Below are 22,791 nucleotides of genomic sequence, written 5' to 3' on the forward strand. Positions count from 1 at the left end.
TACATTTCATTGCTGAAAGGATAATTACAGGGCACGCAAGATAATAATTAACCATTTTGATCTGAAGTTTGTAAAAAATTCTCGCCAAAGTGCGCTGCCTGAGAAAACCTGCCTATTTAGCAGGAAGCACGTTTTCCTCTGTGCCTGTCTCCATTCTTACAGTGTGTTCTGCTCTTAATAATGGGTCTCGCTCGCTGTTGTCAAACAAAACTAATTATCTGCTATTTTGTTGGAATATTGCTAATTAGATTACTGTTGCCACAAACTTTGAGGTTGCTCTGAACTGAGATCAGAACTTGTTAAAACACAGCTGCTGCAGCTGTCGAAGCTTCTTTGCTCCCTCCCACCACCCAACCCTACCGCCTGGCACCATAGACTTGCTGCCTTACAGCACTTGCAGCGCCAGAGACCCGGCTTCCATCCCGACTACGGGCGCCGTCTGTACGGAGTTTGTACGTTCTCCCCGTGACCTGCGTGGGTTTTCTCCGAGATCTTCGCTTTCCTCCCACACTCCAAAGACGTGCAGGTTTGTAGGTTAATTGGCTTGGTGTAAGTATAAATTGTCCCTAGTGGGTGTAGGATAGTGTTAGTGTGCGGGGATCACTGGTCGGTGCGGACTCAGTGGGCCGAAGGGCCTGTTTCTGTGCTGTATCTCTAAACTAAGCTGAACTGTCTCAGATCCCTCTGATAAATCATTATCCCAACATCCATTCAGAGAGTCCAGCTGAGTTTAGTTTGGTTTAGCGATACAGCGCGGAAACGGGCCCTTCGACCCACCGAGTCCGCGCCGACCAGCGATCCCCACACACTAACACTATCCTACACACACATTAGGGACAATTTTACATTTGTACCAAGCCAATTAACCTACAAACCTGCACATCTTTGGAGTGTGGGAAGAATCTGAAGATCTTGGTGAAAACCCACGCAGGTCACGGGGAGAACGTACAAACTCCGTACAGACAGCGCCCGTAGTCGGGATGGAACCCGGGTCTCCGGCGCTGCATTCGCTGTAAGGCAGCAACTCTACCGCTGCGCCACCATGCCACCATGGAGCCATCTAGCATAGAAACAATCTGTTCAGCCCAACCTGCCCATGCTGACCAAGATGCCCCATCTACGCTCCTCCCATCTGCCTGCATCTGCCCCATATCCTTTGGCACTTTCCTGTCCCTGTACCTGTCCAAGTCTTTGTTAAATGCTGTTGTAGACAATAGACAATAGACAATAGGTGCAGGAGGAGGCCATTCGGCCCTTCGAGGCAGCACCGCCATTCAATGTGATCATGGCTGATCATTCTCAATCAGTACCCCGTTCCTGCCTTCTCCCCATACCCCCTGACTCCGCTATCTTTAAGAGCTCTATCTAGCTCTTTCTTGAATGCTTTCAGAGAATTGGCCTCCACTGCCTTCTGAGGCAGAGAATTCCACAGATTCACAAAGTTGTAGTCCCAGCCTCAACTTCCTCCTCCAGCAGCTTGTTCCACACACCCACCACCCGTTCAAATCCTGCCATATCGTTCCCATTCTTCCATCACCAAGTGCTGCCAGATTCTGGAGTCATAGAGTCAAAGAGCACGGACCAGGCCTGACGTTTCAGGTCCGGACCCTGCTTCAGATTAGATCCTTTGCAGTCCGAAGAAGGGTCTCGACCCGAAACGACACCCATTCCTTCTCTCCAGAGATGCTGCCTGTCCCGCTGAGTTACTCCAGCATTTTGTGTCCACCTTCGGTTTAAACCAGCATCTGCAGTTCCTTCCCACACGGAAACAGGCCCTTCGGCCCAACTCGTCCTTGCCAACCAAAATGCCCCATTAACGCTCATCCCATCTGCCCCTTTTGACCCTTATCCCGCAAAACATTCCCTATTCATGTACCTGTCTAAATATCTCATAAATGTTGTTATTGTACCTGATTCCAACTACCTCCTCTGGCAGCTCGTTCCATACATCCACCACCCTGTGTGTGAAAAAGTTATCCTTCAGGTTCCTAATAAATCTTTTCCCCTTCACCTTGAACCTATGTCCTCTGGTCCTCGATTCCCCTTCTCCTAGTAAAATACTCAAGTGCATTCACCCTATCTATTACCCCCACAGAAATATAGTAATATAGAAAATAGGTGCAGGAGGAGGCCATTTGGCCCTTCGAGCCAGCACCGCCATTCATTGTGATCATGGCTGATCATCCACAATCAGTAACCCGTGCCTGCCTTCTCCCCATATCCCTTGATTCTGCTAGCCCCTAGAGCTCTATCTAACTCTCTTTTAAATACATCCAGTGAATCGGCCTCCACTGCCCTCTGTGGCAGAGAATTCCACAAATTCAAAACTCTCTGGATGAAAAGGTTTTTTCTCGCCTCAGTTTTAAATGGCCTCCCCTTTATTCTTAGACTGTGTGGCCTCAGGATTTAATTTACCTCTATAAGATCACCCTTCATCTTCCTACACTCCAAGAAATTGTCCTACCCTGCCCAACCTCTCCCTGTAGCTCAGGCCCTCGAGTCCTGGCAACATCCTCATGAATCTTCAATGCACTCTTTCCAGCTTGACAACATCCTTCTGGAAGCAGGACAATGAGATCTAAACACAATACTCCAAATATGGCCTCATTAACATCTTGTACAACTTTACCACAATATCCCAACTTCTGTATTCAATACAACTGACGTGGGGAAAAACATTTTCACCCAGAGAGTTGTGAATTTGTGGAATTCTCTGCCACAGAGGGCAGTGGAGGCCAATTCACTGGATGAATTTAAATGAGAGTTAGATAGAGCTCTAGGGGCTATGGAATCAAGGGATATGGGGAGAAGGCAGGCACGGGTTACTGATTGTGGATGATCAGCCACGATCACAATGAATGGCTGTGCTGGCTCGAAGGGCCGAATGGCCTCCTCCTGTACCTATTTTCCATGTTTCTATGTTTCAATGTAATACAGACACAAAAAGCTGGAGTAACTCAGCGGGATAGGCAGTGTCTGGAGAAAAGGAATGGGTGACGTTTCGGGTCGAGGCCCTTTATCGGACTGTACTCAATACCCTGACTGATGAAGGCCAATGTAGTGACTACTTCTTGACCACTCCATCTAACAACTAAAATAGTTTTTAATTTCCTCAGACTGCCTACTTTCCCCTCTGTCAAGTTGCATCACTTTATCTCCTATCCCATCCCTGTGGAACTCTTTTCCCAATCCCAAGTTCTGAATCCCGTTCCCTTATCCATGTGGGGTCTCCCTTCCCTCCCACTCCTCCCAGCTGCTCTATGAGTCCAGAAGGCATTTTGCTAACTCTGTTTCAGGTTTTCCTATCTCTCTCTGCTGCCACTTTCCCCCCTGTTTTCCAGAGATGTCAATTGTAGTCAAGGTTCAATGGTGTGGGAAGGAACTGCAGACGTTGGTTTACACCGAACACAGACACAAAGTGCTGGAGTAACTCAGCGGGACAGGCAGCATCTCTGGAGGGAAGGAATGGGTGACGTTTCGGGATTCAGAACTGGGGATTGGGAAGAGAGTTCCACAGGGATGGGATAGGAGATGACGTTTCGGGTCGAGACTCTTCTTCAGACTGTTGTCGGCCAGCATTTATATTCCTGCCCTCAGGAAGTACGTAACCCTGGCATTTATTGCAAATCCCTCAGTACTCGAGCAATAGCGCAGCGGGTAGAACTGCTGCCTCACAGCGCCAGAGACCCAGGTTCGATCCTGACCTGTGGTACTGTCTGTGTGAGTGGAGTTTGCACGTTCTCCCTGTGACCACGTGGGTTTTCTCCGGGTGCTCCGGTTTCCTCCCACACCTCCCAAAGGCTGTTAAGTTAATTGTCTCTCTGAAAGTTGCCCCAACTCTGTAAGTTGCCCTGAGCTGAGACACAGACTGCACCCGAGGTCAGGATCGAACCTGGGTCTCTGGAGCTGTGAGGCAGCAACTCTACCTCCTGTGTCAGGGAAGCCTGTGGATGAACAAGGTCAAAGGGCCGAGTGGACTACTTATGTTTCTAATTTTCTTTGTTTAGTTTAGTTTAGAGATACGTCGTGGAAACAGGCCCTTCGGCCCACCGAGTCCACGCCGACCAGCGGTCCCCGCACACTAACACTATCCTACACACACTAGGGGCAGGGTACAGAGGCCAATTAACCTACAAACCCGCACGTCTTTGGAGTGAGGGAGGAAACCTGAACACCCGGAGAAAACCCACGCAGGTCACGGGGAGAACGTGCAAACTCCGTACAGACAGCACCCGTGGTTAGGATGGAACCCGGGACTCTGGCGCTGTGAGGCAGCAACTCTACCGCTGCGCCCAAAGTTCTTACTTCCCGAAAGATGTTTGTAGGCTAGTTTGACCTAGAGGGGGTTTTTTTACCTCTCTGCATAGATGGGGTAGAGAGACAAAAACTTTGTTTCCCAGGCATGAAAAATCAATGATTAGATCACAAAGTTTGAAGGAGATTTGCGGGGCAAGTTCTTTTTAGTTTAGTTTAGATTAGTTTAGAGATAAAGCGCGGAAACAGGCCCTTCGGCCCACCGGGTCCGCGCCGACCAGCGATCCCCGCACACTAACACTATCCTACACCCACTAGGGACAATTTTTACATTTACCAAGCCAATTAACCTACAGACCTGCACGTCTTTGGAGTGTGGGAGCAAACCGAAGATCCCGGAGAAAACCCACGCGGTCACGGGGAGAACGTACAAACTCCGTACGGACAGCGCCCGTAGTCGTTTTTACACAGAGGGTGGTGGGTGCCTGGAGCGAGCTGCCAGGGGTGGGGGTGGAGGCAGATACGATAGTGGCGTTTAAGAGGCTTTTGGACAGGCACACGGATATGCAGGGAATGGAGGGGTATGGATCACATGCAGACAGACTTGAGATTTGAGAATTTAGATATAAACATACCAGGCAGCACACAGAGACTTGCACTATCCCACACACTGGGGACAATTTACAATATACTAAAGCCAATTAACCTACAAACCTGCACGTCTTTGGAGTGTGGGAGGAAACCGGAGCACCAGGAGAAAACCCACATGGTCATAGGGAGAACGTAAAACTCCGTACAGGCAGCACCTGAGGTCTAATTGATGGTTGCAGTGCTGAAACAGGCCCTTCGACCCAACGAGTCCTCGCCAACCAGCGATCCCCGCACATTAACACCATGCCACGCACAAAATTGTCAATTTTACCAAAGCCAAATGACCTACAAACCGACAAAATGTTACAATATCTGCCTCAACTACCTCCTCTGGCAGCTGGTTCCATGTAACCACCACCCTCTGAGTGTGAAAATATTCTTGTGTCGATGAAATTAAGGGTACATTATTGATAAATGTGGTGCTAACAGCAGGAGGTAGTTCACATTGGTCACAAAATGGCAGCAAAAGCAACAAAGCAGACAGATCTGAAAAAGTACACATTCTGTAAAGCATTTCACCCACATCAAAGAGTGAGTGTCACTGCCCTCCCAAGGCCATTGATTCCTCTCCCCGCCCTTCCACACTCGTGCAGAAGTGATAGGAGCAGAATTAGGCCATTCGGCCCAACAAGTCCACTCCGCCATTCAATCATGGCTGATCTATCTCTCCCTCCTAACCCCATTCTCCTGCCTTCTCCCCATAACCCCTGACACCCGCACTAATCAAGAATCTATCTGTCTCTGCCTTAAAAATACCCACTGACTTGGCCTCCACAGCCTTCTGTGGCAAAGAATTCCACAGATTCACCACCCCTCTGACTAAAGAAATTCCTTCTCATCTCCTTCCTAAAGGAACGTCCTTTAATTCTGAGGCTGTGCCCTCTGGTCCTAGACTCTCCCACTAGTGGAAACATCCTCTCCACATCCACTCTATCTGGGCCTTTCACTGTTCTGTACGTTTCAATGAGGTCCCCCCTCATCCTTCTAAACTCCAGCGAGTACAGGCCCAGTGCCGACCAACGCTCATCATAGGTTAACCCACTCATTCCTGGGATCATTTCTATAAACCTTCATTCAGACTGAATCAGGGGAGAATCGAGTGTGGAAGGGCGGGGAGAGGAATCAGTCTGAAGAAGGGTTTCGATCCGAAACGTCACCCATTCCTTCTCTCCAGAGATGCTGCTTGTCCCGCTGTTACTCCAGCACTTTGTGTCTGTCTTTAGTTTAAACCTGCAGTTCCTTCCTACATCAGTCTTGTAAACGCCCTTTGATTCTGAGGCTGTGCCCTCTGGTCCTAGACTCTCCCACTTGTAGAAACATCCTCTCCACATCCACTCTACCCAGGCCTTGCGCTGTTCAGGAGACTCACTCTTTAATTGCAGCAGGTTCCAGAGACTCCCTCTTGAGAAGCAGGCAACAAAGCAACAGAGTAAAAGCTGGAGCCTTACGTTTAGGTACCCCACCTGTCCTGAGGCCTGGCTGGAACTGTCAGAGCAGATGAGCTGGACAAACTCCTTCAGTGGGTCCTGGCTGGCATGGTGGTGGTAGCGGATGGTCGGGTGGGCAAAGTAGGGGCTTGGCTGCTGTATGATGGAGGACGAGGGGAAGTGGATCGCAGAGGCTGGTGCCCGAGGGCTTCCTGTGGGCACAGAGCACAACGAAAACGTCACACAGAGAACACAGCACAGAGAAAACGTCACACAGAGAACACAGCACAGAGAAAACGTCACACAGAGAACACAGCACAGAGAAAACGTCACACAGAGAACACAGCACAGAGAAAACGTCACACAGAGAACACAGCACAGAGAAAACGTCACACAGAGAACACAGCACAGAGAAAACGTCACACAGAGAACACAGCTCAGAGAAAAGGCCACGCAAACTGCACAGAGAAAACGTCACACAGAGAACACAGCACAGAGAAAAGGCCACGCAAACTGCACAGGGAAACACTACACAAACTGCACAGAGAAAATGTCACACAGAGAACACAGCACAGAGAAAACGCCACGCAAACTGCACAGAGAAAACGTCACACAGAGAACACAGCACAGAGAAAACGCCACGCAAACTGCACAGGGAAACACTACACAAACTGCACAGGGAAACACTACACAAACTACACAACGAAAACGTCACACAGAGAACACAGCACAGAGAAAACGCCACGCAAACTGCACAGGGAAAACGTCACACAGAGAACACAGCGCAGAGAAAACGCCACGCAAACTGCACAGGGAAACACTACACAAACTGCACAGGGAAAACGCCACACAGAGAACACAGCACAGGGAAAACGCCACGCAAACTGCACAGGGAAAACGTAACACAAACTGCACAACGAAAACGCCACACAGAGAACACAGCACAGAGAAAACGCCACGCAAACTGCACAGGGAAAACGTAACACAAACTGCACAGAGAAAACACTACGCAAACTGCTCAGAGAAAACGTCACACAGAGAACACAGCGCAGAGAAAACGCCACGCAAACTGCACAGGGAAAACGCAACACAAACTGCACAGAGAAAATGCTACACAAACTGGAAAGGGATCCTAGCGGGAATGACGGTGGAACAGCAATGGCAGGAATTTCTGGGCATAATCCGGAAGACGCAGGATCAATTCATTCCAAAAAGGAAGAAAGATTCTAAGGGGAGTAGGAGGCAACCGTGGCTGACAAGGGAAGTTAGGGATGGAATAAAACTAAAAGAAAAGATGTATAACACAGCAAAGAGTAGCCGGAAGCCAGAGGATTGGGAAACTTTCATCAGACAACAGAAGGTAACAAAACGGGCAATACGGGCTGAAAAGATGAAGTACGAGGGGAAGCTGGCCAAGAATAAAAAGAAGGACAGTAAAAGCTTCTTTAGATATGTTAAGAGAAAAAGAGTAGCAAAGTCAAATGTGGGTCCCTTGAAGGCAGACACGGGTGAAATTATTATGGGTAACAAGGAAATGGCAGAAGAGTTCAACAGGTACTTTGGATCTGTCTTCACTAAGGAAGACACAAACAATCTCCCAGATGTACTGGAGGACAGAGGATCTAGGGGAGTAGAGGAACTGAAAGAAATTCTCATTAGGCGAGAAATAGTATTGGGTAGACTAATGGGACTGAAGGATGATAAATCCCCTGGGCCTGGTGGTCTGCATCCCAGGATCCTCAGGGAGGTGGCTCTAGAAATAGTGGACGTATTGGTGATCATTTTCCAATGTTCAATAGATTCAGGATCAGTTCCTGTGGATTGGAGGATAGCTAATGTTATCCCACTTTTCAAGAAAGGAGCGAGAGAGAAAACGGGGAATTACAGACCAGTTAGACTGACTTTGGTGGTGGGAAAGATGCTGGAGTCAATTATTAAAGAGGTAATAATGGTGCATTTGGATAGCAGTAAAAGGATAAGTCCAAGTCAGCATGGATTTATGAAAGGGAAATTATCCTTGACTAATCTTCTGAGGATGTGACAAGTAAAATGGATGAAGGGGAGCCAGTGGATGTAGTGTATCTAGACTTTCAGAAAGCCTTTGATAAGGTCACGCACGCGAGATTGGTGACTAAAATTAGAGCACACGGTATTGGGGGTAGGGTGTTGACATGGATAAAAAATTGGTTGGCAGACAGGAAGCAAAGAGTAGGAGTAATCAGGTCCTTTTCAGAATGGCAGGCAGTGGCGAGTGGAGTGTCGCAGGGCTCGGTGTTGGGGCCACAACTGTTTACCATATATATTAATGATTTGGAAGAGGAAATTAGAAGCAACACTAGCAAGTTTGCGGATGACACAAAGCTGGGTGGCAGTGTAAACTGTGAAGAGAATGTTCAGAGGCTGCAGGGTGACCTGGACAGGTTGAGTGAGTGGGCAGATGCAGTATAATATAGATAAATGTGAGGTTATCCACTTTGGCAGCAAAAACAAGGAGGCAGATTATTATCTCAATGGAGTTAAGTTAGGTAAGGGGGAGGTGCAGCGAGACCTGGGTGTCCTTGTACACCAGTCACTGAAAGTTGGCGTGCAGGTACAGCAGGCAGTGAGAAAGCTAATGGCATGTTGGCCTTCATAACACGAGGATTTCAGCATAGGAGTAAAGAGGTTCTTTTGCAGTTGTATAGGGCCCTGGTAAGACCACATCTGGAGTATTGTGTACAGTTTTGGTCTCCTAATTTGAGGAAGGACATCCTTGTAATTGAGGCAGTGCAGCGTAGGTTCACGAGATTGATCCCTGGGATGGCGGGACTGTCATATGAGGAAAGATTGAAAAGACTAGGCTTGTATTCACTGGAGTTTAGAAGGATGAGAGGGGATCTTATAGAAACATATAAAATTATAAAAGGACTGGACAAGCTAGATGCAGGAAAAATGTTTCCAATGTTGGGGGAGTCCAGAACCAGGGGCCACAGTCTTAGAATAAAGGGAAGGCCATTTAAAATGAGGTGAGAAAAAACTTTTTCACCCAGAGGGTTGTGAATTTGTGGAATTCTCTGCCACAGAGGGCAGTGGAAGCCAAATCACTGGATGGATTTAAGAGAGTTAGACAGAGCTCTAGGGGCTAGTGGAATCAAGGGATATGGGGAGAAGGCAGGCACAGGTTATTGATTGGGGGACGATCAGCCATGATCACAATGAATGGCGGTGCTGGCTCAAAGGGCCGATTGGCCTCCTCCTGCACCTATCTTCTATGTTTCTATGTAACTGCACAGAGAAAACGTCACGCAGAGAAAACTGCACACAGAGAAAACATCAGGCAAACTGCAAAGTCACAGAGAAACGCTACACAAACTGCACAAAGAAAATGTCACAGATAAGACTGCACACAGAGAAAACATCACACAGTGAAAACGTCACACAAACTGCACAAGCAAAACGTCACAGAGAAAACTGCACAGAAGAAACATCACACAAACGGCACAGAGAAAACCTTACTCAAGAAGACTGCGTACAGGGGTGGCACGGTGGCGTAGTGGTCGAGTTTAGTTTAGTTTAGTTTAGAGATACCGCGCGCAAAACAGACCATTCGGCCCACTGGGTCCGCACCGACCAGCGATCCCCGCACACTAACACTATCCTACACACACTAGGGACAATTTACAATTACACCAAGCCAATTAACCTACAAACCTGCACGTCTTTGGAGTGTGGGAGGAAACCCACATGGTCATGCGGGGAACGTGCAAACTCCGTACGGACAGCACCCGCAGTCAGGATGGAACCCGGGTGTCCGGCGCTGTGAGGCAGCAGCTCTACCGCTGAGCCACCGTGCCGCCCAGAGTTGCAACCTTGCATTGCCAGGGACCCAGGTTTGTTTTCAGGTCGGGACCCTTCATCAGTCTGAAGTCGGGTGTCCGTCCATCCATTCCCCCCACAGAGGCTGCCCGACCTGCTGAGTTTAGAGCTCCAGCATGGAAACAGGGCCTTCATCCCACTGAGTCAACGCTGACCAACAACCACCCATTCACATTAGTTCTATGTTATCCCACTCTCCCATCCCCTCCCTTCACACTGGGGGTCAAGTTACAGAAGCCCATTGGCCTGGAAACCGGCAGGTCTTTGGGATGTGGGAGGAACCCCTCGTGTTCACCGGGAGAACGTGCAAACTCCACACAGACTGCAGCCAAGGTCGGGATCGAACCTGGGTCCCTGGTGCTGTGAGGCAGCAGCTCTACCCGCTGCGCCTTGTATCCCCACGCCATGCGTTAGCGGGTGCCCAGAGGTGACCCAGAGAGACATGCCAGGCATGGTGACTGATCACAGCGCAGAGTGGGCCCAGCTCAGGCTCACGCTCAGAAGCAGAGCATTGCTGTTGAGCCCAATGTTTACTGCCCAGGAGCCCACAATGACCTGCACAAGGTCAACCACCTTCAACCAATGCTCATCATCTGCTGGGGCTCCACAATGACCTGCACAAGGTCAACCACCTTCAACCAATGCTCATCATCTGCTGGGGCTCCACAGCACCGTTGTGTCACGAGTTTAGTTTAGTTTCGTTTAGTTTAGTTTAGTTTAGTTTAGTTTAGTTTGGTCTGGTCTGGTTTGGTTTGGTTTGGTTTGGTTTGGTTTGGTTTGGTTTGGTTTAGTTTAGTTTAGTTTGGTCTGGTTTGGTTTGGTTTGGTTTGGTTTGGTTTGGTTTGGTTTGGTTTGGTTTGGTTTAGTTTAGTTTGGTTTGATTAGATCTGTAAACTTGTCGATTCAAGTACTTGTTTAGATGTTTCAATATTATGTTTTTACCACAGTTTAATGTAGTTTAGTTTAGTTTAGTTTAGTTTAGTTTAGTTTAGTTTAGATTACTTTAGTTTACTTTAGTTCAGTTTAGTTTAGTTTAGTGACAGGGCAGTAACAGGCCGTTCGGCCCATCGTGTTCAGTGCTCAGTGATCACTCTGTACACTAGCACCATCCAACACACTGGGGATAATTTATAATTTGTATCTAAGCCAGTTACCTGAACGTCTTTGGAGTGTGGGAGGAAACCGGAGCACCCGGAGAAAACCCACGCATCTCATGTTCATTTGCATGTTCTGCGTGGGTTTTCCCCGAATGTTCCGGTTTCCTCCCACACTCCAAAGACGTGGGATTAAGTAGGTTAATTGACCTACTCAAAAGTAGATTAATTGGCTTCTGTAAAATTGTAAATTGCCCCTAGTGTGTGTAGGATAGTGTTAGTGTGCGGGGATCGCTGGTCGGTGCGGACCCGGTGGGCCGAAGGGCCTTCTTCCGCGCTGTATCTCTAAACTAAACTAAACTAAAACTAATACAACTTGGCAGCAGCCCCTTCAGCGCACCGCGTCCACGCTGACCACTAAACCAACGTTGTAGTCGGCACAGACTGCGGGGAACGGTGAAGACCATTGGTGTTGTGGGTGGAACGGGACAAAGTGCCATCGAAGGGCCATTCACGCCGGCGCTCAGCGACAGTGGACGCCACAGCCCGGGTCACCTCACCTGGTCGGGTGCCTGCAATCACGGGCAGGGGGTGATGGGTGAAGGCCATCCGGGACGAAACCGTCTGCGACGTCATGCCGCTGCCAAACTCGTGCTTCGTCGACTTCTTCAGAGACGTGGGCGATGTCATTCCTGGGAAGAAACCGTGGGCAGTTAGACGCCAAGCCCCCTCCAGTCCTCACCCACCCCTCGGCCCTCCCAACCTAACCATCTGCAGCCGCCATAAGGTCACATGTGATAGGAGCAGAATTAGGCCATTCGACCCTTCAATCATGGCTGGTCTATCTCTCCCTCCCAACCCCATTCTCCTGCCTTCTCCCCATAACCCCTGACACCCGCACTTATCAAGAATCTATCTATCTCTGCCTTAAAAATATCCACTGACTTGGCAAAGAATTCCGCAGATTCACCACCTTCTGACTAAAGAAATTCCTCCTCGTCTCCATCCTATAAGAACGTCCTTTAATTCTGAGGCTGTGCCCTCTGGTCCTAGACTCTCCCACTAGTAGAAACATCCTCTCCACATCCACTCTATCCAGGCCGCTCACTATTCTGAAGGACTCATTTGAAGACAGAAAATGCCAGTGAGGGTGACCAGAACAAGCCAGCATCGCCTCTGCTGGCAGGCGTAGGAAGTTCGGCACGTCCCCAACAACTCTCACCAACTTCTACAGATGCGCCGTAGAAAGCATTTTATCGGGATGCACCACAGCACGGTTTGGGAACGGCTCCATCCAAGACCGCAAGGAACTGCAGAGAGTTGTGGACTCAGCCCAGACCATCACACAAACCAACCTCCCTTCCACTGACTCCATCTACACCTCACGCTGCCTCGGCAAGGCCAGCAGCATCATCAAGGACCAGTCTCACCCCGGCCACTCCCTCTTCTCCCCTCTCCCATCAGGCAAGAGGTACAGAAGTGTGAAAACACACACCTCCAGATTCAGGGACAGCTTCTTCCCGGCTGTTATCAGGCAACTGAACCATCCTACCACAACCAGAGAGCAGTGCTGAACTACTATCTACCTCATTGGTGACTCTCGGACTATCTTTAATCCGTCTTTACTGGACTTTATCTTTCACTAAACGTTATTCCCTTATCATGTATCTATACACTGTAAACGGCTCGATTGTAATCATGTGTTTGTCTTTCTGCTGGACTGGATAGCACGCAACAAAAGCTTTTCACTGTACCTCGGTACACGTGACAGTAAACATGACGTAAATAGCATTCGCTATTCTATGAGCTAGCACGAGTCGTAATAAATTGGCAGGCTGTCTTATGAACCATCTTACAACAATGCAGAGTCCAATCTTCTTGAAGAGCGTGGGTAGAGATTTAAGATGGAGGCGCCATGTTATAGGAAAGATATTGTCAAGCTTGAAAGGGTTCAGAGACGATTTATGAGGATGTTGCCCGGACTAGAGGGTGTGAGCTACAGGGAGAGGTTGAGTAGGCTGGGTCTCTATTCCATGGAGCGCAGGAGGATGAGGGGAGATCTTATAGAGGTGTACAAAATCATGAGAGGAATAGATCGGGCAGATGCACAGAGTCTCTTACCCAGAGTAGGGGAATCGAGGACCAGAGGACATAGGTTTAAGGTGAAGGGGAAAAGATTTAATAGGAATCTGAGGGGTAACTTTTTCAAACAGAGCTTGGTGGGTGTATGGAACAAGCTGCTAGAGGAAGAAGGGTCTCGACCCGAAACGTCACCCATTCCTTCTCTACTGAGATGCTGCCTGACCCGCTGAGTTACTCCAGCATCTTGTGAAGAAATACCTTCAATTTGTACCAGCATCTGCAGTTATTTTCTTACACAAGCTGCCAGAGGAGGTAGTTGAGGCTGGGACTATCCCATCATTTAAGAAACAGTTAGACAGGTACATGGATAGGACAGGTTTGGAGGGATATGGACCAAGCGCAGGCAGGTGGGACTAGTGTAGATGGGACACGTTGGCCGGTGTGGGTGAGTTGGGCTGAAGGGCCTGTTTCAACACTATCACTCTATGAATGCATGCATCTGAGGCAACGTTTTCAGTCAGAGGTCAGATCACATCAGTAATACACAGCCAGAGATAACTGTAGAAACAGCTACAATTCTGACCTTTAAGAGGCATTAGGACAGGAAGCATTTGGAGGGAGGTGTCAAAAGCTGGCAAAGAGAGCAGGCCTCTCTTGCACCTCGGTCGGCCTTGTCAAGATGTAGTTGGCCCTGATTGATCCAGGCCTTTTCTTGCCTCCAGCTCTTCAACGCCCCTCTCCCCCATGCCCCCCCCCCCTTCGATTCAGCACCGCCATTCACTATGATCATGGCTGATCATCCACAATCAGTACCCCGTTCCTGCTTTCTCCCCACATCCCTTGATTCCGTTAGCCCTAAGAGCTAAATCTAACTCGAAATCGAAGAAGGGTCCCAACCCAAAACTTCGCCCGTCCTTTCCCTCCAGAGATGCTCCTTAACCTGCAGTTACTCCAGCACTTTGCGCCCAGATATGAGCCAGCATCTGCAGTTCCTTGGTTCAGAAGTCCTTTGCTCCAGTCCATGCGTGGTACAGACATGTGACCAATGTGGGGACTTGACTGCCCCTCACCACAGAGGGGAAGAATGACACGTGACCAAACTAACATTGAACAGGGGCACAACTCCACAACTCACTCTGACCCTGAATCCGGGTGCTCCGGTTTCCTCCCACATCCCAAAGACGTGCGGGTTTGTGGGTTAATGGGCCCTCTGTAAATTGCCCCTGGAGTGCAGGGAATGGATGAGACAGTGGGATAACATGGAACTCGTGTGAATGGGTGACCGATGGTCGGCGTGGACTCGGTGGGCCGAAGGGCCTGTTTACATGCTGTGTCACTAAACTCTAAACATTGGAACCCAGCGGTAGAGTTGCTGCCTCACAGCGCCGGAGACCCGGGTTCCATCCTGGCTACGGGCGCCGTCTGTACGGAGTTTGTACGTTCTCCCCGTGACCTGCGTGGGTTTTCTCCGAGATCTTCGGTTTCCTCCCACACTCCAAAGATGTGCAGGTTTGTAGGTTAATTGGCTTGGTAAATGTAAAAATTGTTCCTGGTGTGTGTAGGATAGTGTTAGTGTGTGGGGATCGCTGGTCGGCACGGACCCGGTGGGCCGAAGGGCCTGTTTCCGCGCTGTATCTCTAAACTAAACTAAACTAAACTAAACTAAACTGAACTTCATCATGGAGTGGAACTTTCAGAACTATCAGGACTGGAGGGTCTAAGCTACAGGGAGAGGTCGGGAAGGCCAGGACTTTGTTGTTAGGAGCGTAGGAGGCTGAGGTGTGACCTTAGAGCGGTGCATTAAACCGTGAAGGTTTTGAGGTGAATAGATAGGGTGAATATAGAGAGTTTTTTTTCCCAGGATCGGGGAATCAAGAACTAGAAGGTTTAAGGAGAGAGAGGAAAGTTTTAATGGGGAACTGAGGGTCAACATTTTCACTCAGAGTGGTGGTGGGTGTATGGAACGAGCCGCCCGTGGAATAACAACATTTAAAAGACATTTTAATCTGCGGCACAGTGGTAGAGTTGCTGCCTTACAGCGCTTGCAGCGCCAGAGACCCGGGTTCCACCCCGACTACGGGTGCTGTCTGTACGGAGTTTGTACGTTCTCCCCGTGACCTGCGTGGGTTTTCTCCGGGTGCTCCGATTTTCTCCCACACTCCATAAAACGTGCAGGTTTGTAGTTTATTTGGCAATGTGACAATTTGGTACAATTGTAAATTGTCCCCCCTGTGTGTAGGATAGTGTTAGTGTGCGGGGATCGCTGGTTGGCGCGGACTCGGTGGAGAATCTGTGGAATTCATTGCCACAGAAGGCTGTGGAGGCCAAGTCAGTGGACATTTTTAAGGCAGAGATAGATAGATTCTTGATTAGTACGGGTGTCAGGGGTTATGGGGAGAAGGCAGGAGAATGGGGTTAGGAGGGAGAGATAGATCAGCCATGATTGAATGGCAGAGTAGACTCGATGAACCGAGTGGCCTTATTCTGCTCCTATCACTTCTGACCTAATGACCTGATGACTCGGTGGGCCGAAGGAGCTGTTTCCACGCTGTATCTCTAAACTAAACTAAACTAAACTAAACTAAACTAAACTAAACTAAACTAAACTAAACTAAACTAAACTAAACTAAACTAAACTAAACTAAACTAAACTAAACTAAACTAAACTAAACGAAACGAAACTAAACTAAACTAAACTAAACTTAATACTGTGTGTGGAAGGAACTGCAGATGCTGGTTTAAACCGAAGATAGACACAAAATGCTGGAGTAATTTTGGGGTCAGGCAGCATCTCTGGAGAGAAGGAATGGGTGATGTTTCGGGTCGAGACCCTTCTTCAGACTGACTGATTTCAATCTGAAGAAGGATCTCGACCTGAAACGTCACCCATTCCTTCTCTCCCGAGATGCTGCCTGACCCGCTGAGTTACTCCACCATTTTGTGTCTACCTTCGATGTAAACCAGCATCTGCAGCCTTTGTCTCCTATGGGCCTCCCTCGTCCTGAGCTTTCCGTGTGATGGGAAGTAATGCGTGTGATGCATGAGTTATATTGTGTGACTGAATCACCAAGGGTCTTCTCGTTGGCAACCCTTTACGGCCAAATACTATTGCAGCCCCTCGTGCACCTTAATCTCCATTGCCTGCTGCCGCGAAACAATAGAAAAAGTCAAACAAAAGGGAACTTTTGTTCACACAGCTTTTCTCACAGTCTTTTACCGTCCCCATCAGAGGCAGTTCGTGAGGAGAACGGTATTTTTTTATAGAGCAAATGTGGCATTTGAGCTAAACGTGTGCGCAAGACAACGCTTTGGTACAGGGGTTTGGAATGTATTCCCTCAGTGCAGCAGCATCCATCAGGGGCATTGCAGGAGGAACAATGGAGGCAGGGAATGGGGGAGGGAGTAGGGGTGCCAACTATCTCACTCCCAAATAAGGGACAAGGTAACATCACCCAGTGGGCCACGTGCTCACCCAGCCAGCGGCCACGTGCTCCCACTCCACCAATGGCGGCCGCCCGGGCCGGGAGACATTAGGCGGCGCCTGGACCTCCGGGCCTAAACTGTCCGGGCCTACACTGTCCGGGCCTACACTGTCCGAGCCTACACTGTCCGGACCTACACTGTCCGAGCCTACTCTATCCGGACCTACACTGTCCGGGCCTACACTGTCCGGACCTACACTGTCTGGGCCTACACTATCCTGACCTACACTGTCCGGGCCTACAGTGTCCGGACCTACAGTGTCCGGGCCTACAGAGTCCGGGCCTACAGCGTCCGGGCCTACAGTGCCGTCCGGGCCTAATATGGGACAAGTCGGTGCCGTACGGGACAAACCAATTTAGCCCAAAATACGGGATGTCCCGGCTAATACGGGACAGTTGGCAACCCTAGGAGGGAGGGGTCGGAGTGACCAAGGCAAAGGTCATGAAAGGTGAAAGGTCAAGGACGGATTTGATGAAGGGTATCGATCCGAAACGTTAGTCCAGATTAATCCATAGTAATGTTTCCAAAGAGGTGTGAGAGGCCCAGTCCCTGATGATATTTAAGGCAGATATTGATAAATGTTTAGATATTATAGAAACATAGAAAATAGGTGCAGGAGGAGGCCATTTGGCCCTTTGAGCTAGCACCGCCATTCAATGTGATCATGGCTGATCATCCACAATCTGTAACCCGTGCCTGCCTTCTCCCCATATCCCTTGATTCCACTAGCCCCTAGAGCTCTACCTAACTCACTGTCAGAGTGAGGCCCAGCGCAAATTGGAGGAACAGCACCTCATATTTCGCTTGGGCAGCTCACACCCCAGCGGTATGAACATTGATTTCTCTACTTACAGCTAACCCCTGCTGCCCCTCTCTCTCCGTCCCTCACCCACCCACTAGTCATTGTGCTAGTTTCACTGTCGTTCACTGTTTCACTGAGTTCACTGTATAACTCGTTATCATCTTCGCCACAGCCAACATTGGAACATTGTGGGCTCCACCTTTTCACGATCTTCCTTGCTGCCTTTGATTTGTTTCTTTTCATGCCTTTCGTTCATTTGTTCCTTGTACCTTTTCATACCTCCAGTTTCCCTCTCCTCCTGACCCTCAGTCTAAAGAACGTTCTCGACCGGAAACGTCACCCGTTCCTTCTCTCCAGAGATGCTGCCTGACCCACTGAGTTACTCCAGCATTTTGTGTCTATCTGCCGGGCAAGAGGCATCTTACATTTTAGTTTAGTTTACATCTTTAGTTTGGTTTACAAGAGGCATCTGACACACCCCCTTGGGCAGTCACGGTGGCGCAGCAATAGAGTTGCCGCCTTACTGCGCTTGGAGCACCACAGACCCGGGTTCCATCCCGACTACGGGCGCCGTCTGTACGGAGTTTGTTCGTTCTCCCCGTGACCTGCGTGGGTTTTCTCCGAGACCTTCGGTTTCCTCCCGCACTCCAAAGACGTACAGGTTTGTAGACTAATTGGCTGGGTATAAGTGTAAATGGTCCCTAGTTTGTGTAGGATTGTTTTAATGTGCGGGGATCGCTGGTCGGTGCGGACTCAGTGGGTCGAAGGGCCTGTTTCCGCGTTGCATCTTTGAACTAAACAAAACTAAACCTTCAGAGTGACATCTCAAGCAAGAGGCGAGGGAGAATGCAGCACTCCCCACTAGCTCCATCCTGAATCACCTACTCCCATCGATAGTGAGGATGTGCTGGCTCTGGAGAGGGTCCAGAGGAGGTTTACAAGAATGATCCCAGGAATGAGTGGGTTAACATATGATGAGCGTTTGTCAGCACTGGGCCTGTACAGTTTAGAAGGATGAGGGGGGGACCTCATTGAAACTTACAGAATAGTGAGCGGCCTGGATAGAGTGGATGTGGAGAGGATGTTTCCACTAGTGGGAGAGTCTAGGACCAGAGGGCACAGCCTCAGAATTAAAGGGCGTTCCTTTAGGAAGGAGATTAGGAGGAATTTCTTTAGTCAGAGGGTGGTGAGTCTGTGGAGTTCATTGCCACAGATGGCTGTGGAGGCCAAGTTAGTGGATATATTTAAAGCAGAGATAGATAGATTCTTGATTAGTGCGGGTGTCAGGGGTTATGGGGAGAAGGCAGGAGAATGGGGTTAGGAGGGAGAGATAGATCAGCCATGATTGAATGGTGGAGTGGACTTGATGGGCCGAATGGCCTAATTCTGCTCCTATCACTGATGACCTGATGACCTTCTGCCATCTTTAACGACTGGTCCTCGCTGGACATTATCCTACGATGGCAGCTTGGAAACAGAGCTGCAGCAAGATGTAATGCCTGTTTAGTAAGTTAGCAGGAGGGACTGAGGCAGAGACACGCATCACCATCAGGAATGTTGGATCCTGACTTCTGGCTCACTCACAGTTGCGATCGGTTTTTTTGCAACAGTCTAGCCAAATAATAAAACACTAACAATGCGCGGTGGGAAGGAGTCTTGGCACAAAAGCCAGGCCTCTGGGGAGTGACCAGGCATCTGTGTGCATGCTGTTCCACTCTCGCTTCTTGCCAGCCCCCGCCGGTTACAGGGGGGGCTTCCTGACTAACGCTGCTAGCAGGTGGGGAGAGGACCGGGACAGAGGGAGGGGAACACACAGATAATGTTGACGCACACATACACTCTGTGTCCCCACACCATGAACTTGAGTTGGGTTGGGTTGGGTTGGGTTGCATCGGCAGTGAGGGATTACTGCCTTGCTCCAGTGTTCAGTTTACATTAGTTTAGTTTACTTTACTTTACTTTACTTTACTTTAGTTGAGTTTATTTTAGTTCAGTTTAGTTCAGTTCAGTTCAGTTCAGTTCAGTTCAGTTCAGTTCAGTTCAGTTTAGTTTAGTTTAGTTTAGTTTGGTTTGGTTTGGTTTAGTTTAGTTTAGTTTGGCTTAGTTTAGTTTTGTTTTGCTTAGTCTTAGCTTAGCTTAGCTTAGCTTAGTTAAGTTAAGTTAAGTTAAGTTAAGTTAAGTTAAGTTAAGTTTAGTTTAGCTAAGCTTAGTTGAGTTGAGTTGAGTTGAGTTGAGTTGAGTTGAGTTTAGTTAAGTTAAGTTAAGTTAAGTTAAGTTAAGTTAAGTTAAGTTAAGTTAAGTTAAGTTAAGTTAAGTTAAGTTAAGTTAAGTTAAGTTAAGTTAAGTTTAGTTAAGTTTAGTTAAGTTTAGTTTAGTTAAGTTAATTTTAGTTAAGTTTAGTTTAGTTTAGTTTAGTTTAGTTTAGTTTAGTTAAGTTAAGTTAAGTTTAGTTTAGTTTAGTTTAGTTTAGTTTAGTTTAGTTTAGTTTAGTTTAGTTTAGTTTAGTTTAGTTTAGTTTAGTTTAGTTAAGTTAAGTTTAGTTTAGTTTAGTTTGGTGAGGCCACACTTGGAGCACTTGGAAAACTGTACAGTTTTTCCTGCATCTTCACCTCTGCTGTAGGATAGAAGCCATTAAGCTGAAAGGAGATGCTGTATATAGCATTATTAGACCTATAGATATGGTAGACAATCAGAACCTTTACCCCAGGAGGAAAATATCAAATTCTATAGAGCATAAATTTAAGGTGAGGGGCAAAGTCTAAAGGAGATGTGTGGGGCAGGTTATTTTACACAGAGGGTGGTGAGGGGCTGGAACGTGCTGCCAGGGATGGTGGTGGAGGCAGATACAATAGTGGTGTTTAAGAGGCTTTTGGATGGGCACATGGATATGCAGGGAATGGAGGGGTATGGATCACATGCAGGGAGATGAAAGTTGAACTTGGCATTATGTTCGGCACAGGTACTGTGGGCTGAAGGGCCTGTTCCTTTACTTTCCTACGTTTAGTTTAGATTAGTTTAGTTTAGAGATACAGCAGAAAAAGGCCCTTCGGCCCACCGGGTCCGCACCGACCAGCGATTCCTCACGCACTAACACTATCCTACACACACTAGGGACAATTTACAATTTTTACCAAAGCCATTTAGCCAACGAACCTGCACGTCTTTGGAGTGTGGGAGGAAACCAGAGCACCCGGAGAAAACCCACGCAGGTCACGGGGTGAACGGGCAAACTCCATGTTGACAGCACCCGTAGTCGGGATGGAACCCGGGTCTAAGGCAGCAACTCTACCGCTGCGCCACCCTAAGCTCTATGTTCTGTGCTGGAATCTTGAGCAAACACAAAGTGCTGGATGAAGCCAGCAGGTCGGGCAGCATCTGTGGAGGGAATGGGCAGGCGATGTTCTTCAGAATGATCCCCAGGTACTCCACAATGGTGGAGTGGGACAGAAGTGAGGTGGAAGGGGGGGGATTAGAGTGCAGGAGAAATGACAGCACAAAGATTTGACCACAGAATTGGTTAATATTGACCAGTATTGACCACAGCGTGTCAGTATTTACAGGGGTCCCAGGGGGAGTATCTCTAGTTCTTTAGTTGAGATCTACAGCACGGAAACAGGCCCTTCTGCCCACCAACTCCGCGCCGACCAGCGATCCCCGCACACTGGAACCATCCTGCGCACTAAACTATCCCGCAGGGAAAATGGTCCCGATGTTGGGGGAGTCCAGAACCAGGGGCCACACAGTCTAAGAATAAAGGGGAGGACATTTAAAAGTGAGGTGAGAAGAAACTTTTCCACCCAGAGAGTTGTGAAGTTGTGGAATTCTCTGCCACAGAAGGCAGTGGAGGCCGATTCACTGGATGAATTTAAAAGAGAGTTAGATAGAGCTCTAGGGGCTAGCGGAATCAAGGGATATGGGGAGAAGGCAGGCACGGGTTACTGATTGTGGATGATCAGCCATGATCACAATGAATGGCGGTGCTGGCTCGAAGGGCCGAATGGCCTCCTCCTGCACCTATTGTCTATGTTTCTATGTGGCCTAACTGAAGTAATATAAATCTGCATCATGACTTCCTGACTCTTATGTTCAATGTCAGACCAATAAAGGCAAGCATATCATCTTACTAAACTAAACTGATATTATGTGCCTTCTTGACCACACCAATTTGTGTTAAAATTGTGGGAAATCTTCCCAGCCTCTTCGCCACAACCATCGCACTGTGTTTCACAGCTACACTGTGTGTGTCAGAAGGAACTGCAGGTGCTGGTTTAAACCGAAGACAGTCACAAAATGCTGGAGTAACTCAGCGGGACAGGCAGCATCTCTGGAGAGAAGGAATGGGCGAAGTTTTGGGTTGAAAACCTTCTTCAGACTGAGAGTCCGGGGAAACTGAGAGATATCAGTTTAGTTTATTGTCGTGTGTACCGAGGTACAGTGAAAAGCTTTTGCTGCGTGCTATCCAACTGTCTATCCAAGATATAGAGTCACAGAGTCATAGAGTGATACAGTGTTGAAACAGGCCCTTCGGCCCAACTCGCCCACACCGGCCAACAATGTCCCAGCTACCCTAGTCCCACCTGCCTGCGCTTGGTCCATATTCCTCCAAACCTGTCCTATCCATGTTCCTGTCCAACTGTTTCTTAAACGTTGGGATAGTCCCAGCCTCAACTACCTCCTCTGGCAGCTTGTTCCATACACCCACCGCCCTCTGTGTGGAAAAGTTACCCCTCGGATTCCTATTCAATCTTTTCCCCCTTCACCTTGAACCTATGTCCTCTGGTCCTCGATTCACCTTCTCTGAGCAAGAGACTCTGTGCATCTACCCGGTCTATTCCTCTCATGATTTTGTACACAGATAGGGAGATATAGAACAAAAGAATGAAAGATAAGCAAAAAGATATGAAATTCACAGTCTGTATAACTCGTTATCTCCTTGTCCTCGACCAACAATGGACCATTGTGGTCTCCACCTTTCCTTGATCATGGTCACAGTTTGTTTTTTTGCATATCTTTCATTCATTTGTTCTCTATATCACCGTCTCTATCTCTCGTTTCCCTTTGCATTTGCCAATCGTTCACTACCCCGACCATGATTGTAGGCGGCTGGCAGGCTGGGCATCCATCAACCAGAGTGGTGCAGGTG

General features: G+C 48.5%; 1 protein-coding gene across 1 annotated transcript in view; it reads right to left on the bottom strand.

The window, feature by feature from the left end:
• The window catches only part of LOC144610565 (nuclear factor 1 X-type-like), an 82,443-nt gene that overhangs the window by 39,605 nt on the left and 20,047 nt on the right, over positions 1-22,791 (bottom strand). Inside the window, exons 5-7 of the mRNA XM_078429372.1 lie at positions 11,842-11,973; positions 6,354-6,544; positions 1,911-1,958 (exon numbers count right to left, since the gene is read on the bottom strand). Of these exons, the coding sequence (XP_078285498.1) occupies positions 1,911-1,958; positions 6,354-6,544; positions 11,842-11,973 (371 nt within the window). The remainder of the gene's footprint in view (positions 1-1,910; positions 1,959-6,353; positions 6,545-11,841; positions 11,974-22,791) is intronic.

The sequence above is a fragment of the Rhinoraja longicauda genome, chromosome 37, assembly GCF_053455715.1.
Source record: "Rhinoraja longicauda isolate Sanriku21f chromosome 37, sRhiLon1.1, whole genome shotgun sequence".
Lineage (NCBI taxonomy): Eukaryota > Metazoa > Chordata > Chondrichthyes > Rajiformes > Arhynchobatidae > Rhinoraja > Rhinoraja longicauda.